Below are 15,565 nucleotides of genomic sequence, written 5' to 3'. Positions count from 1 at the left end.
TCTGCCATATTCTATGAGTCAAAGCAAGTTATAGATTCAGGAAGGCAGAGAAAAGGACTCTCTCACTTGATGTGAGGAATGGCATAGGAGCACAAGGGTGGGAGGGGTTGTTGTAGCCATTTTTGAAAACAATCTGTTACCCTCACAGTCCATGTATCTCTGTAGCCAGAGAACAGGGTTTTGGAGCTGGAAGGCTCCTTAACTGCCAGAGGACTCAACCCCATCATGCTCTGCACATTTGCATCCCCCTCACATTCATATATTGACATATAATCACCAATAGGAGGCAGAGCCTTTAGAGAAGTGCTTGGTTCATGAGGGCTCTGCCCTCTTCAGTGGATTATTGCCCTTACAAAATAGGCCCAAGTGAAAGACCCTCATCAGGTGAGTATAAAAGAAGGTGTCATCTATGAATCAGGAAATGGGCCCTCACCAGCAACTAAATCTTCTGGCACCTTGATCTTGAACTTCCAGCCTCCAGAAGTATGAGAAATGAATCCCTGTTGTTTATAAGCTACCAAGTCTGATATTGTGTTATAGCAGCCCAGATGGATTAAGACAACCCCTAGTCCGATAGATGCAAAAAACTAAGACCTGAGAAGTTGAGCTACAAGCCTAGGCCACCTCATAGTGGAGAAGCCAGGCTTAGAATCTGGACTTCTTGGTTGGTGTCATCACCTGCATGTGCAGCCATCTGCTTCCTCTAGCATACCTTTCTACTATGTTCCTCTCTGACTATCCCTCTAAATTTGGAGAACACAGGCTATGGAAGAAGGAAAGGGTCTGTTTTTCCTTCTCTTTCTATTCCTGGCACCTGTCTTCCTGTTCCTGGCCTAGGCACCAAAGGTCTTTATGGAGTGATTCGGTCTCATTGACCAGCACTATCCAGGCATGCTTTCCTTGTCATTGCGTTATCTATATATTCTGAGCATAAAAGGATGCTGGGTTTTACCACATGCATAGAAAGTAGCTACCCAACCCCTGACAGATGTTATAAAATGAAATCTAGCACACTTATATAACATTTTAGAACAGTCCATTACACTGTTGTACATGTTTCTAAAATCCACAGATACTGCTGCAATATGAATCATGTTTCTTGATTCAAAATGGAGCAGGTGATCCATAAGTGATCATTTTCCTCAGTATAACCACAAATCTGAAAATAATGAAGAGGTTACATTTTCTCAAATCATTAGGACGTTATTTTGGATTATTTCCAACCTGCTGGGTGGAGGATAGATATTTATTTTGCCTTGGAGACAATATTCATTATCAAATACAGCCCTCATGGATATGTCTGGCTCTTATGAGGGTTAAAGAAAATGAAGATTATAATTTCTTAGATTTACAGCTTCCTGAAGGCCATAAATTTCCTAAGAAATGGTATCTCCAGAAAAAAAAATCTTCATTCCTGCTATCCTGAATAAATTATTGATTGAATAAAACTTTTTATAATTCTAATAATATTTACTATTTTACAGGTTAAAAATAATATTTGTTTATTATAGAAAATTTGGAAAACTACAGTTTTAGTGTATGTCTTTCTCATCAGAGAGAGCATTAGTTCTAGAGATTAATATGGAAAGAGATGTAGAGATGTAGATATATAGATACAGATATATATAGATATATAGATATCTATATATATGTCTATATATCTATATCTGGGTTTGATCCTAGCACCATCCACACACAGATAAAGATTATCTTGTGGACTAATTTTGCAACCAGTTTTTGCATGTGTGTGTTTTGTTAGTTTTCCTAAATATACCAAGAACATATCTCTATGTCACTAAATATTCTTCTACCTTACAAAGTGAATCTTTCTCTCATTTTGACAGGACAGTGATATTGAAGCATTAGCCAGGTGTTTGGAAAATGTCCTGGGTTGCACCTCTCTAGGTAAGTTTCTTCAGATTTCAAATGATAGTGTTATTTATTGATTCTATTCTAATATCAAGAAGTTAGAAAGCTTAGAAAGAATCTTATATTTTGCCTAATCTCCTCATTTTACAGATGAGGAGACTGAGGCCAATAGGGACTGTCTGGCTAAAGAGTCAGGAAACTCAAGGAAGAATTGCTTATTATTATTATAAATGACCTTCAGTCTCCAAGGAAGAAATAATTGAAAGTCAGTAGTTCCTTGTGATCAAATGGTGGCCAGATAGTACATAATAACTAGCTTACAATCTCTGGAAGGGGAATCTCCTTACCTAACTTGTCTTGTAGAAGCAGATTGCATTCAGTCAAGCTGAAAGGACCATCACTCTGAAGGTCAGTCAGTTATTGGAAGAGATTTGGTCTGAAAAACAAAGCTGAAATGTCTTTAGCATTGTCAGTCTCGATAAATGGGATGACTGTGCTTCAAGGATAAAACCCTATTTCATAGTGTCTTCTTTTTTTTTTTAATCCAAAAAGCACAACTGTGATAACTTTTTGCACTAGACAATATATTTTCAGAGTATTCTTAAAGGTCCTAGATGAAAGGAGTATAATTTTTTCTTTTAAATTTGATTGTGAGTTTTTATTTTAGGAATTTTAATTATGTAACCAGAAGCATTCCCTTCAAAGGAAATGGTAGGATTAAAGATGAACAATGAAGCTTTCAAGTGAGCAAGCATTCGCCACTATTTATTAGGAGCTTTATGTACAATTTGGGGCTTTATGTACAATTTATAGCCTCTTTCTAACTCATGCCACATCTGCATGTGGATACTCACAGTCCCAACACAGATCTTTGATCTTTCTCTCCTGACCATCACCCTGTGATCTGTTTAATTGCATATTAGTGACACTTATTAAGTAAATTTAACTCTTAAGGATGGTCTAGAAGGCTCAGAAGAATTTCTTTTGACCAAGTCACCTTCCCTCTCTGCATCTCAGATTAGATCAATAATTTTCAAAGTAGCCAGCTCCTTGGAACCTCCAGGATGGGGCAACAGGAAGTGTACCGAGAAGCATGAGGAGAGAAGCTATGTCTTTACTGCTTGTCTTTTGTTTTTCCATACTGTAACATTGTGTCTGATGTATAAAAGACCCTTCAAAAGTATTTTAAAATGTTTTTGGAAGCAATTAGATATAAACTATCTTTCTTTATCAGCTGCAACCAAAATAGCTTCACTCTTATCTGTTTTATAAATTGAATTTCTACATAAAATTGTGTTTTGAAAAAGATAGATTCCACTACAAAAAATGGCAAATAACACAGGTTGGGTAGGTGATATCTAAATTCCCTTTCAGGATGTATGATTTTATAGAAATGAGCATTAGACACAAAATGTACATTTATCTCTGCCTGGAGTCCCACTAAAGTGACAGTAAAGAAATAAAGCTGAGATAAATCTACAGGAAAAAAAGGAATAGGAGGAGGCTGTTGGTGAATTTGAGAAGAGAGAAAACAGATGGGTGTGAGTGGTAACTGATTTAGAAAACAAGTCTGAAAGCCAAGTGCCTAAGCTGTATATGGGAAGGAAGAGAGGACACGTGGAGGACTAGGAGAAGCAAGCCAATGGAACCCACAGGATCTTGGAAAGGCTCAGAATTTGGAAGTCCCTGTTTCCTCTGAAGGCAAGATGTGGATGAAGATGAAAATAGGAGGATCGATGACAGTGTGCATAGAGATCAAAAGATCCCAGTCCCTTTGCCTCCACTGGCATTACCAGGGACTTCCTCTCCACAGTCAAGGCAGAAGACACTAGATTTGATTCTGGGGGATTAAATGAGGGTGGTGCCAGACATAGGGACACCAGGGACATGAAAGGGCAGGGTGACGTGTTGTGATGAAAACCGGGATGAAGTGGAAGTCTGCATGTTGGATGATGAAATCCCCAGATACTGCCCCTGCTTGGCTCTGAAATACTGGAGAACAGCACGGACCCCCTCAGAAGGTATTTCTCTGAGAGTGCCCGTCTAGGAATCCTACAGGTAATGACATTCTCCCAACAAAATGGCAGGAGCAAACCCTTCCAGTGATGATCACTGGATCCAGAGAAAGAGCTTAAATTGTTTTTTTATGTTTCATACTTAGATATAAACATATAGCTAAATGGTAGCTGATGGGGGGAAATCTAACAAAAAAGAGGGAAGTCAAAACAAAAATCTACAAAATACACAGGAAATAAACAATGTAGGGGAAATCTTTCAAAAAATTAATTTTTTAAAAAAATCAGAGAAGATATTATCTCTAAGAAACAAGCAAACAAAAAGGAATATACAGAAAATAAGAAAGAACTCTTGAAATTATAATTTTCATAGTAAAATTTTTAAAAATTCAGTATAAAGTTTGGGAGATAAAGTTGAAAATTTCCAGGAATAAATAAATAAATAAATAAATAAAATAACAAAATGATCAGTCTAGGTGGTTCAGCATCTAATTAATAGATATTCCTGGAAATAAAAAAAAATCAATCAAAGAAATAAGAAAAATGTAGAGATAACAAAACAGATCATTTATAAGGTATCAGGAAAAAGAATGGGGTCTTATTTTTCAACAGTAGTAAAAGCTTTGTTGTCTAAGTTTTAACCTGGATCTTTTTTTTTTTTTTTTTTTTTTTTTTTTTTTTTACATATCCAAACCACCAATCAGGTGTGAGAGAGGAATAAAGACATTTTCAGACATGCAGTCTCAACAAATGAGGTCTCAGATATCTACTTTCCATGACTTTTCTTGGGATGTTTTTAGAGGTTATGCTCCATCCAAATATAGGAGTAAATCAAGAAAGAGTTAGACATGAACTGCAAGTGATGGGGGATCCCACATAGGAGAGAGGTTAGCAGGATTCCTATAGTGGCAGTAAAGGAAAGTTGTTCCCCAGGTGACAGCTGGACAACAGGCTCGTAGAAAAATCCATTCTGATTGAAATTGGTCAGAAGGCTCCACATATAAGGCCCTGGGTTTGACTATAATGAAAGTCGTTTTCAGTTTCTTTGGCGAGTAAGGGATGAATTAGGAAGAAGTAATCAGAAAACTAAGCAATGTAAAAAACTTCAAGGCAATTATTAATTGAAAATTGGGAAAAACAGAAAAAAATTTAATCTGCATACACTAAGGGTTTGTGTATAATGTTTACAGTCATAGTAATTTAAACATTGAATTATTTTAAAACTTTTATGACTATATTGGAAAAATGGATGTAGGAAAGATTTGAGTGGGAGAGAGAGAGAACCTGATCACAGAGACAGGGGAAAAACAACAAAATTCAAATTCCCATTGGATACGGTGGCACAGGCTGTAATCCCAGCTACTCAGGAGGCTGAGGGTCCCAATTTTGAGATCAGCCTGGGTGACTTAGTGAGTCCCTGTTTCAAAATAAAATTAAAAGGGTTGGAGATATAGCTCCGTGGTAAAGCATTTGGCTAGCATGCTTGAGGCCCTGGGTTCAATCCCAGTACCACTCACATAGACACACACACACACACACTCACAGGCACACACAATTCAAATTCTTCATACAGCATAGTAGGATGTTCATACATTATACAAAATATAAAATAAACAGTAGTTGTATAAATGTTATATTGAAAAACAAAAGTAAATATAAAAATAAAGAGCTGAATATGGTTGACTTTGGAGAATGGAACTTAGAAGCAAAGCAGGAAGCTGCTTTTTTTTTTTTTTATCAAATTGTTAACTTTGGCTTTAAAAAGTGCCATGCTCTCTCATGCTGGGCAAGTGCTCTACCACTAAACTACATCCCACGACTTTTTATTTTATTTTGAGATAGAGACTCGCTCAATTGCCTAGGCTAACCTTGAGCTTGAAATCCTAAGTAGCTGGGATTACAGGTGTGTGCTTCTCTGCCCAGTTTAGGTATCTGTTTGATATGCTGATTTCATTTCCTTTGGATATATACCCAGAAGCTGGATCATATGATAGATATATTTAGTTTTTAAGAAACCTCCATACTATTCCACATGTCTATACTAACTTATATTCCCACCATAAATTGCACAATTAAAATCATCATCATCATCATCATCATCATCAAAGAGCATTAGAAAGCAAAGAACCCAATTCTGTTTTTCCATTACTTCATTGATATTCTTATCAAGGCTGGATTAGGAGTTTTGGATACCTTGATTAATAAAACTTAAATTGTAAAACAAAAAAATTACATGTACCTTGAAGTTGAAATAACTTCTTCCCAGATTGTCCCATTGCAAAATTCTGGGAAAAAAATCACTGAGGCTGAATGTTTTAGTTTGGAGTGCCCTGTTCTTGTGTCCTAGCATCTATGGCACAATTTATAGGACATTTTAGTATTGACTTTGTGTAAACTGCTTAATGCTTGTTTTCTAATACTAACCGAGACAGGAAGCCCCTTAACCCTTCCACTGCTTCTTATGACTGTGATGACCTCTTATGGTGACATTTTTGCTCTAGGGCAGTGGAGTCTAACTAATGCTGCTGCTCAGATTAAGGGGGTGCTTTTATTGTGACTGCTGGCATTGAGATGATGAGAGCACAGGCTTTTGAAATACCTTTCTAGGGAGGAAACTCACAGAATAATCCTCATTACTGAGGAGAAATTTGCTGCTTTCAGAGTGCCAAGCACTTTTCTGTCTTTATATAGTAACCATGAAGACAATCTCTTGTGGTCGTACAGGAGATGATAGTTTAGGATTGCTCAGGTAGTTATATCTGCTTTGCTCTAACTACAGTTTTAGGAGACTCACAAGTTGCAATAATAGAGTTTATTAATCATTGTGGTCATTAATATATGTAAGAATGTTAAAATCTAAGGGATAATTTACACTTAAATATGTCAGAGTTTAAGGCTTATCAGTTTGAAGTGAAACCTCTGTGAAATGAGATGACTCACTCATACTTCACTCATGTTCAGCATCAGATTATACATTTCAGAAATATCCAGTTGGAATACACCACAGTGAATCTCACCCTCATATATGTCCACAAGACTGGGATCCAAATTAGAATAAGATATATTCCATGCTTGTATAAATATATCAAAATAGATTCTACTTTCGTGTATAACTAAAAAGAATCCCAGCAGCTTGGGAGGCTGAGGCAGGAGAATCTGGAGTTCAAAGCCAGACTCAGCAAAAGTGTGGGGCTAAGCAACTCAGTGAGACCCTATCTCTAAATAAAATACAAAAAAATAGGGCTAGGGATGTGGCTCAGTGCTCAAGTGCCCCTGAGTTCAATCCCCAGCACCCACCCCTACCCTACCCTGCAAAAAAGAAAGAAATGTGCAGTTGCCCATTGAGCATATTAAGATGTTAAGTATCTTCCACAAACTTCTGCAAGAGCTTCTCCAAACCCTCAACAAGAAAGAATAATAGAGATATCCTTTCTTGTGATTTGTAATGAGCAAAAGTGTTTTAACCTTGCAGCCCTGAAAATGTTGAATGCAGTGTTTTGACCCCATTCCAGGTTTAGTTTTATTTTTACTTCAAACAGGAACAGTATATTTTCCTTTCTTTATCACAAGTGAGCGACCTATGCATTAGAAAGTGTTCATTTGCATTCCAAATTCAATGTATTAGTCTCCTCTATAATATCAAGTTCAGATTACCTCAGTGATTCCCACAACTTGAGCACATATCAGAATTATCTAGAAGCTTAAAACACAGGTCTGGTGTGTAACCAAGAATTTGTATTTCTGACAATTTTTCATGTGATGTTAATGTTCCAGGTCCAGACACCACTTCAAAATTCCTCAGGGGAGTAAGGCTAGCTAGTCATAAACCAGATATTGAGTGATTCTAGGCAAACTCAGGAGAGAGAAGGAGGAGAGCATTTAAAAGGGAACTGGATAGACTAGAAACTAGGACATGGATGGATAGCTAAGAATTAGACAGAGGTCATTTTACTGAGGGTAAATACTTTTAAACATAATTTTTTCATAGCTAAGATGTGTAAGCTATATTTCCTTTTCGCTCCTTACCCTATAAATGTTTACAAGCTTATTTTTATGACAAGCCAGATGTCACAGAGTGATGAAGGAAACAAGATCCCTGCCTTAATGAGTTCCCAGCCAGGAAGGCAGATAATCCTAGGGCACTGTAACTAGCACAGCCCACACAGTGAGCAAGGGAGATGGGGTGTGTCAGTGGAGGGGGTGCACTTCCACTGTGAGGCAAGGCCCAGGAAGGCTGCAGAGAGGAGAGGAAGGTTTGTAATTCCTACATCTTGGAGGACAGGGCAAGGTCAAATTCATTATAGTGTTCCCAGAGTCTCGCACATAGCATGGCACAGAGTTTTTTCAATAATCATTTAAGAAGTTAATGGAAAGATAGGTGTGGAGTTGCCACGTGGGCAGGAAGGAGTTGTGTTCTCTAGAAAGGATCAAGCAGGGCAAAACAACTGGATGTATTCATGGATCTTCTTATTGAGGAAGAGATTGGCAAACCCGGGTATACAATGCCAAAACCACAGAGAAGCTCATGTGCCAAGTTAGGAATCTGAACCTTATCCTGAGGGTTAGGATACCACTAGCTTTTCAGCAAAATCAGAGAAGTTCACCTTTAATAAACAATAAGGACAGTGCTTTAAAAGGGGTGATGTGAGATGGAGAACTAAAGGACTAAAATTACACAGCAGATCAAATATCACTATAGTACTGTTCAGACCATCACCATTTAGTAGGAAAGATGGATGACATCTGCCTTCATTTTCACTGAACTTTATAGAAAGGAAAATTCTGTCTTCATATTTCCTAGTAACCACATTATGAGCCAAGGCAATATGTGAAGTTTAACATTCTTATGTGTTTGGGAAATTGGTTGTAGGTCTAAAAAGAGTAGTCAACAGCAGAATGATGAATGACCTTGGTAAACTGTATTTATAAAAGGCTTTGTACATTCAAAGTGGATATTGGACAGAAGTAATTAGAATTTCACAGATGCTCCAAACCTCTCTGTTCATTAAGATTCCTTTAGTGTGTCGATATATCTGATCAATTTGGGTTTTTGGAAACTTTTGCCCTGAATCTCTTCCATTTACGTTGATATAATTAATGTCTACTAAATGATATGACTGATACAGACTAGAGAAGGCATAAGGGCTTCTGACTCCCTTAGAAACTTCCTTCGCTTAAGCCCATCAAACTTTAGGCTATTAAGTAGGATGACTGACAACCACTTATCCTTGTGTTGTTGTGTTTTTCATCTTGACAGAAAATAATTTCTCATAATAATTGAAGCAATTTCAACATAGTGTCTTATCTGTGGTTACTCACACATTTAAACCCTAGGAAAGGAGGGATACTTTGGATCATAAGCCACTTGGATCATTTTGATGTGGAGGCACAATGTGATGGTCATTATCCCTTTTGTCTATGTCTTATAGAAATTTAAGCCTCTCCAACTTCTTTAAAACTTGAAAGAATGAGCAGATATAGAATTACTGGCAATTTACAGAGAACCTCCTGCACGTCTGCCACCTTGTCAGACACCTTCATTTGATAGATGTGTGAAGATGGGTTGGGGGCAGGGAAAGACCTCATAATATAAATAAGTCCCTACAACCACAGTATTAATCATCCTTACTACTACACTCTTAGTAAAGAATGTTCTGGGTATTCCTATTATCTAGGGGAAAAACTACCAGCAATAAAGTTTATATCTAAAAGAGAAACTGAGCAATCATTAATCCTACATTTCTTCGTTACTTCTACTTTATGGTTTCTTTGAAGTTGATATATTTTGTACAGGGAGTGCTGCACATTGTACTGGGGTTACGCAGATGACGTTAGACTTGGGTCCCGTCCTTGGCTTTTGATTTCATAGTGGAACTTAAACAAGGGCCTAAATAACTATGATAGACAAGAATGTTCAGAAAAGGGGAAGATAGCTTTAATGGGGGGATAGAAGTCATGAAGGAAAGTCTAAGAATCAGATAGCATCTGAGATAATGTCTGACACTAGATTTGATCATGAGGGGATAAGGATAGAGTCCATACAGTAGAAAAAGTTGGCAGTTTTTGCCTGGGAATGATAAGTGCTTCTATTTGGTGTTATTTGCTGAATCATCCCACTGGTGAATATGTCATGAATATCTAGTTAATTTGATTTTTTTTTCAAATAAATAAGATCTTTTCCTAAGCCATAGGGAAGAAGTGAGGCTCAAAATAATGAATAAGGATTATTGTGAGGATAGATCTTAAAAATAACTGGAAAAGGTAGAAATGGTCCTTGTAGCGTCTTATGGAAGCATCTCTTGACTTTCACAGAAGCTAAGGAGTACATGATGCAAGATAATTCTTTTTAAAATTTGCCTTCTGTGCTGCTGACTGTAGAGGGAGCATGTGCTTCATGTAGCAATTGTCACGATTGATACTGGTGAACCGTGAGAACCTGTTCCATGTTCTCACCTGGAGAGAGGCCACTTCAGTGGCAGCTGGTGGTGGACTGTGTGGAATGCCTGCTTGCAGGACCAAAAAACTTGGCCCTGGATCTGCCTTGCTAAATGCTCAGCGAGACTGGAGCTCCACGTGAGCTTAGGAGAAGTGGTGGGAATGCAGATCCCCTGTCATCCACTCATCCCCAGAAGCAGTGCAGTCATGCTTCTGAGGGTATGTGATTGCATGCAGCATGGGAAGCATCATCTCGCCTGCCTGGGCGTGAAGGTTGCTAGTGAGCCGTACTAAGTGGGCAAATTAACCTGAACATTGGAACTTTAGAGACTGCCTATTGTGCAGGGAGAACATCAAGCTGTTTCTTTCTGGCACTAATTAGACACCAAACCAATTGCTTCTTGAGGCCACTCTGGTTAGATCAGTAAAGGAATTTTTGTCCAGTTACTTTAAAGTACTATTAAGTTATTTATGTGAAAAGTTAGAAGTGCACATAAGGCTACATTTGCCTGCAGAAACTTAATTATGAAGTATATATCAGGCACAGAAACATTGCAGGGTACACAAAGGAACATCAGATGTAGTTTCTGTTTTCAAGGAATTTGCAGATTAATAGGAGTGTTACTCTCGATCAAATGATTAGAACTCAAGATAGCTCACAATGAATTCCCAGATGAATGAGGCAGATGGAATGGGATAGACCAGTGGTTCTCAAACTCTAGCAGGCACTATCCCCAGAGGTTCTGATTCACTAAGTTTGGGGTGGAGCCCAAGAGTCTGCATTTTAACTAGTCCTGGTGCTATTGGTGCTGCTGGTCCAGAAACCACCTATGAGGACCATCATGATAGAAAAACAGGGACGGAAGTGCTCTGCCCTCACCACCATCTAAGACTTTAAAGGGTGCTCATTTGTGATAAATTTTAATAAATTGAACCAAGTTTTCAATAAAAGTGTCTCACATTCAATTTTTAATATTTATGACACCATTGGAGAGAGTGTTATTTACAACCTAGGAAAAGTTTTTCTTTCAATATTTAGGTTATTATTAACTGGAAAGAATAAAGTGCTTTGACCCAACAAATCTACATCACAAATCCTAAAGAAACAATAAAATTTGTTTATTACCGCTCTACCTAAGAAAGAAAGAAACAATCAGAGTTGTGTGTAAAGATAAACCTACGGGGATACTGATGGCAGTGTCGTTTATAATAGTGAAAAATTGGTATCACAATAAATGCTTAGTAATGGGGGCTTGTACAGCTTCTAAAATAAAAACATTATACAGTTTATTTTTTTAAATGATACTGTAGAGGCTGGGATTGTGGCTCAGTGATACAGCACTTGCCTAGTAGGCATGAGGCTCTGGGTTCAAGTCTCAGCACCATAAAAATAAATAAAATGATGGTGTAACAACATATTCATTGGCATAAATGTTGTTATAAACTAACGAAGTATGCAAAACTGTAGTTGATTCATAGTTTCACATACATACACACACACACCAAAAAAAAAAAAAAACACATATGCACACACAATTTGGAAATTTCAAAGCATCGATAGTGATTTTCTCTGTATGGGTTTCTTTTTCTGTGTTTTCTAATTTGTCTGCCATGAACATGGACAACTTACGTGATTATTTTCAACTAAAGAGAAGAAAGTACTGATATTCTTAAGTATTTTAGTCAGTCTGGATTCCAGCCCAACTTACTGCTACAGAAAAGCAAGTTTTGTTTAAAAGCTAAGATTTTCCACGTTGGAAGCCTAGAATAATTAAATTCCCAAGACACAGGCTGCTGTCTCTATAGGGAAGGAAAAAGGAAAAATTATAGGATCTGGCTTCCACGAATCTCTTCTTCACTTTCACCCACATTTAATTGCTACATGTCAGTCCCAAACCAGACGCTTCCTTTTTTCTTTTTATTTGATAGGTGCTATTCTTAGAGAAGCATCTTCTGGCTTATTCAAAAGGAATTGAAAGTTTACAGATCCCTGAACTGTTGTTGTTTTTAATCGTCTATAAAATTCAGCTGAATATTTGTAGTGGGAAATAACCATTTAGTAAAAACAGACAGTTTTAAAAATTCCTATCTTTTAGTATTTATTGTCTCCCCTATGAGATGACAGGGGAGTTTACTTGTCTCCACTTTCTTCCAACCATTTAACGTTGGCATTGATGGTGGGTGCTGTTTATTCATTACGAAGATCCCTATGCAAAGCAGTATGATGGGTGCTCCAGGGATGAGGAGGCAGTGTAAATTCACCGTGGTCCTTTGCTAACAATAATGTATCTTTATATATGTGATTGCATTTAATTTTTACTAGAGCCCTAGAAAGTAGAAGTTTTTTTTTTCCTCATAATGAGGAAACTGAGTTATAGTTTTATAACTTATTGAACAAAAATCTGAGTCAGAACTCAAATCCAGGTCTTCTAAGCCAGCTCACATATTCATGCTAATGTGCCCCAGCTCCCTTCCTAGTGGAAAGCCCCTGAGGTTGTTCCCTCCTAGACCATATTCTCCCACCTCCTGTTGGCCCTTTCTTCTCTAGACTCCTGATGTCACTTGGCTTTGATACAGCTGCTGCTGCTACAGGGTTGATGACAACTTCCTTATGTGGTGGCATCTACCCTGTGACAATAAAAACAACTCTCTGAAAGATATGGGAATGGACATGGAGTGCTAGGAATGGTCACATCATCATGTCTGTTATTGCTCTTGTCGAATCCTCAACTCATCAGAGGAACCAAGACAATCATCTTCACAACTCCCCTCCAACCCCAGGAGCCATGTTTTTGGGGCCTGGGTTCTTCAGAAAGTAGTCTTTAACACAAAACTGAGTGGGCAGGAGTGCCCTTGGGATCGACCACTGGTGATAAAAGGTGAACGATGCAGATGGAGCAGAGAGAGAAACTGAGCAGTGATACGGGCCTGACAAACCTTAGCCAATCCCATGGGGAATTCTGGACCCATCAGAGTTGTCTGAATAGACAAAAATGGTCAGACTTTCTACCTCTACCATCATCAGTCATAAGTGGAGGCCACCTGGAAGGTCATGGCTTTGGGTGAGAAAGCTTTCTACAACTGAGGCAATTCCTGAAGAGGCCACAGCCACAGGCTTACTGGTTTACATCACTCTTAACGGCTGGGGTAGCAAGCCCTTCCTTGAAGGGGCCGGGGAACAGTGCCACGCCATCCCTGGGGCATTGAGTTACCATAGTGAAAATAGCAATCAGCTTTTCTTTGTCTTTTTACATAATTTTATTGCCATCTTAATGTTCACTCTCATCACAGAATGGCTGAAGAAAAAATCTCCACAAAGGTTGAGTCAGCCATTCCTCTCAGCAGAGTAGAACAGTTTTCACAACACCCTGCTAATTCATGACCCTATCCCTGATAAACTGCAGGGCTGTCATCTGGAGGGGTGGAGACATAGGATGGCAGATGTAATGATATCCCCAAATTTCAACCTTTCTGGGGGAGGGATTTGTCTGATAATCTGATTTTTCAAAATCAACACATAAAAATGCTTATTTTATTGTGGGGCATTCAAAAGAGCATTCCTTTGGGATTCAGTAGACCATAGCTGTAGTCCTAGCTCTGCCACCTTGGGTGAGACACATAGCGTCTCTTGGTCTGCCCATCTATAAAGCTGAAGGAATTTGACTTGAAAAGTTCTTTGGTTGTCCCCAGCTCAGTATCATGTTGCTTTCCCCTCACTGGGATCAGCCAACTATAGCCAAATAGCTCATTGCCTATTTTTGTAAGTAATGTTTTACTGTAACATAGCCATGCTCATTTCTTTACTTATTTCTTATGATTGTTTTCATGCTCTAACAGTGGAATGGAGTCATTCCACTTCAGACTGGTCTGAAGTCTGAAATATTCACTACCTGTCCCTTTATAGAAAAAGTTTGTTGACCCCTGGTCTAGGTGAATCTTCTATCAGGTTCTATTCCAAGGAGTTGGAGGAGAAATGTGGACCATGAGATCATGCCTTTGCTATCATTTGGGCAGAGTGGTGTCTATCAAGCAACTACTATTTCTTGAATGTGCCTGAGGAAATTGAGAGAAAGAGAGAGTTAAAGGAGATTAGAGGGGAAGCATTTAGTGCACCAAAGGCAGTGTCTGTAAGGAATCCTGAGTAAGCAATGTCCCAGGTGCTTAAGTGAGATCTTGTTTGCCAAAATATCCACCCCTGCAGTCCCTAGATCAGCTTTTTATTACTCACATGCAGGAGGTTTGGCAAGGAGGTCAAACACAGTTTTTTGTTTTATGATCAAGATTATTTGTCCAGCAACTAAAATGAGTAAAAAGCAATTTCAGAAGGAAATTTTGAAAGAAATGAAAGAAGAATCTCTCTCTGCTGGCAAAATGTCAAAACCATCAAGTTGTCACTTCTATGAGGAAAATAGCTCTTGCTGGTAAGAGATGATAGAAGTAGGAGGATTCCTGACAATATTATTATTATGAGTTGTGCTTTGCATTGTTAAAAAACACAGCTTCTGGATGCGTAATGCCTCTTCATATCATTTTACTTTCATCTCATTGTCAAAACATCTCCATGGGGTAGTGTCAAGTGTTATAATCCTTGTCATTCTATATTTTACAGGCGGGAAAAAAAAAAAGAGACTTGAGGGTGATTATTCCTGATGTTCCAGGCATTTCTTGTTGACATTTATTTTTGGTCCCAGCCATTTGCATTTTAGTATTTGGTCCCTTTGATTGCTCTTTATCTTTGTTTGTATAGATATTATCTTCCCTAGTACACTCTAGGCCTGTTCATAGAAGGTTAGAATTGAGGGAAGACTCTAAGTTTAATGAAGTCACTTAAATACAAAATGAGGAAACTGAGGCCAGGGAAGTGGTCTGAAGGCCATAGAGCTGTTGAGAGTAGATCCAGAATAGTAACTGTGGCCCCCTAAAGGCTAGTGCTTTTTCCATAGACCATTACTATACTTCTTTGTATTCCCTGTAGCTTGCCTAGTATTTGGCTTTTATGGGTTAGGGCTCCTAGCTACTATTTATATTGCCTTTGATTTTAACTCTCACCCATTAAGCATAATAAACTAAAAAAAGTGAGCAAATTAAGCAGAAGGGAGAAAATAATAAAACTAGAATGAAATAAATGAAAAAAAAATTATAGAAAATAAAAGACATGAATGAAGCAAAAGTTGATTATAAAAATAATCAACAGAATTAACAGATTTTACTGATACTGATGAAGAAAGTAAGAGAGAAAACTCACA

The 15,565-nt window shown here is 38.0% G+C and overlaps 1 protein-coding gene across 6 annotated transcripts in view; it reads left to right on the top strand.

Moving 5' to 3' along the window:
• Positions 1–15,565, top strand: part of Nek11 (NIMA related kinase 11) — a 330,359-nt gene that overhangs the window by 230,979 nt on the left and 83,815 nt on the right. For all 6 annotated transcript variants that reach the window (XM_047563256.1, XM_047563254.1, XM_047563255.1 and 3 more), the window contains one exon: positions 1,845–1,905. In XM_047563256.1, the coding sequence (XP_047419212.1) occupies positions 1,845–1,905 (61 nt within the window). The remainder of the gene's footprint in view (positions 1–1,844; positions 1,906–15,565) is intronic.

Source organism: Sciurus carolinensis, chromosome 9 (genome assembly GCF_902686445.1).
Source record: "Sciurus carolinensis chromosome 9, mSciCar1.2, whole genome shotgun sequence".
NCBI lineage: Eukaryota > Metazoa > Chordata > Mammalia > Rodentia > Sciuridae > Sciurus > Sciurus carolinensis.
This window is presented reverse-complemented; position numbering and strand designations above follow the sequence as displayed.